This window comes from Palaemon carinicauda, chromosome 29 (assembly GCF_036898095.1).
Source record: "Palaemon carinicauda isolate YSFRI2023 chromosome 29, ASM3689809v2, whole genome shotgun sequence".
In the NCBI taxonomy this organism is placed as follows: Eukaryota; Metazoa; Arthropoda; class Malacostraca; order Decapoda; family Palaemonidae; genus Palaemon; species Palaemon carinicauda.
The window spans coordinates 7750917-7753413 of NC_090753.1; the positions used below are offsets into that span (position 1 = coordinate 7750917).

A 2497-nucleotide genomic window follows, 5' to 3' on the forward strand; every position below is an offset into this window, starting at 1 on the left:
CCTCTTCTTTATCCTATAAAAATCATAAATTTTTTTTTCTTATTTTTCCTTAATCACAATTGCCAATTATCTTTGATAGGCTAAAAAATTTAACAAAATATGATCATTTACATTAAATTATATACCACATTGACATTTACACTATATATACAATTTTAATACTAATTGCACAATTTTCTTAAAAGGCACAACATATGTATAAACACACACACACACACACACACACACACACACACACATATATATATATATATATATATATATATATATATATATATATATATATATATATATATACATATATATGTGTGTATATATATACATATATATATATATATATGTATGTATATATATATATATATATATATATATATACATATATATATGTATATATATATATATACATAGAAATATATATATATATATATATATATATATATATATATATATATATATACAAATTTATACATATATATATATATATATATATATATATATATATATATATATATATATATCGCTCATTTGCGAGAACAGTGTCATAACTCAAAAATGGACATTTTTTAGGAGAGGCAAAAACAGTTTTCAATGTCGCTGTAGTTTGTAACTATCACTTGAATGATGACCTTTCTCAAACTAAAACGTAGACAACACATTTAGCTAGATTATAATAAGTGTTGCAATGAATATCAAAAGAACTGCATGATTATTGAGGGCCTTTTTTTCATGCAATCATAGTTATGACCATCTCGTTGCAAAACTGTCACAACTTTTGAGTTTCAAGTCAAAATATGACACTATTACTACGAGAATTGCTCATTTTGTGCACATGAAATTATTTTGTTCCGTTTTATGACGGATATTAAAAGGTATTGTCTAGCTCAAATTATCCGTATATCATAAAGATAATATTGCTAAAGTGAAGCTCCAAATACTGAATTACACAGAAAGTTTCGTTTTTTATGTCACTTGACTTTTTCTTGCTAAAAATATCATGCATTCTTATATTAGATTATGAAAATAAAAGATAAACAGATGATTTTATACAGTTTATTCTCCTCAAAGATTCTAATAACTGAAGAACAAAAAATAAAGAAATAAATTTCAGCCAATGTTTGCATCATATAAATAAAAATTTAAGTAGTAAGTTCAACTTAGGAGATACATAGATTGTTTCCATACAATTTCCTTACAATATACTTTCCTAAAGTAAGTGAACATCTACAGAGTAGTAATAAGAATTAAAGGCTCTCATAAAACAACTTGTATTGGTTTGGAATAAGGTTTTTCTTGCACAATCCAATGAGATCATCCTTTTTGTTCTTAGGAAGCCCAGGCTTGACACTAAATGCAGGTAGCAGACTAACTGTCCTTGGGTAGTTCTTAGCTTTGAGAACCGTGGTTTCTTGAAAATCATCTGCGTACGAATTCTTATAGAAGACAGATGTTGGTGAAGATTTGGTTACTCTCAGAACTTTTGCATCAGAACGTTTCAACTCTTTCAGGCTCATGGGACCAATCTCATTGACTAATGATTTTATGTTCTTGAAATCTTCATAACAGAGTTCCTGGACAACGAATGGATCACCCTTTTTTTTTTTTTTTTTTTTTTTTTAGCTACACGAACAGCTGTTACAAAAGTTTCAGGGACATACATGGGTCCACTTTTAAGAAGCCTTTTATCTTGCCTCTCGATCAGCGAATGCGCCGAATCTCCCTCATTTTGAGTATGCCCTTTGATCAGGTACTTGTGAGTAATGGAATGTCTATCCAAGTTTGTTACAGCATAATGATATAGAGCAAGCATTAACTTGTTTTTCTGCTGTCCTCAACAGTTATCAGAATAAAAAATAAAATCAGTGCAACCAGAATCACATGTATCCTTTAAGTACTTCAGAACACAAGTACCAAGCTCATTTACTCCTCTATGGCCATTTCATTCATTCCAAATATAGCAATTGCATGCATTAGATATCAGGTTGCATATGGTAAAATTAAGTACATTTAATTTGGATTTATAGTAAAATACTGAAACCTCTCCTTTAGGTAGCTGGATAACAGCCTGTAAATCATGTACTGCAACAGCAGTCTTTCTTCTCCTTATCTCGTGCTTTTTCTGTTCTTGATAATTCCTTTTCTCGATGGTGCAAATCATAACTTTCCTTCATATCATCTTTCTCAGTTTCAGTGGCGTTTTCAAAAGCGGTGCAAACATCGCATTGATCGTTTTTGGGAGTGTAGAAGGAAATATTATACTCCTCTGTGAATATTCTGTAGAAGAGTGTATAATTTCCAAACTGCTTCTGTTCTTTGCATTTTGCTACATAATCCTTGTGTATGTCAGCAATTGACTTGCTGCCGTCAATGAACGTCTTAGAAGTATTGGGTCGAGTGTAGTGGCTTTCAATTTTTGGTATGGAGTCTATATGCTGCTTTATTCCATCTCGAATTTCTTGACTAACAGTAGCATGATTGTCATGTTTTCCTCTGAGGTCAG

General features: G+C 30.2%; 1 protein-coding gene across 1 annotated transcript in view; it reads right to left on the reverse strand.

Moving 5' to 3' along the window:
- Positions 1-1994: 1994 nt before the first annotated feature.
- LOC137622398 (uncharacterized) overlaps positions 1995-2497 on the reverse strand; it is a 1624-nt gene continuing 1121 nt past the window's right edge. The window contains exon 3 of the mRNA XM_068353011.1: positions 1995-2497. This exon is cut by the window's right edge and continues 686 nt beyond it. Within this exon, the coding sequence (XP_068209112.1) occupies positions 2070-2497 (428 nt within the window). The 3' untranslated portion in view covers positions 1995-2069.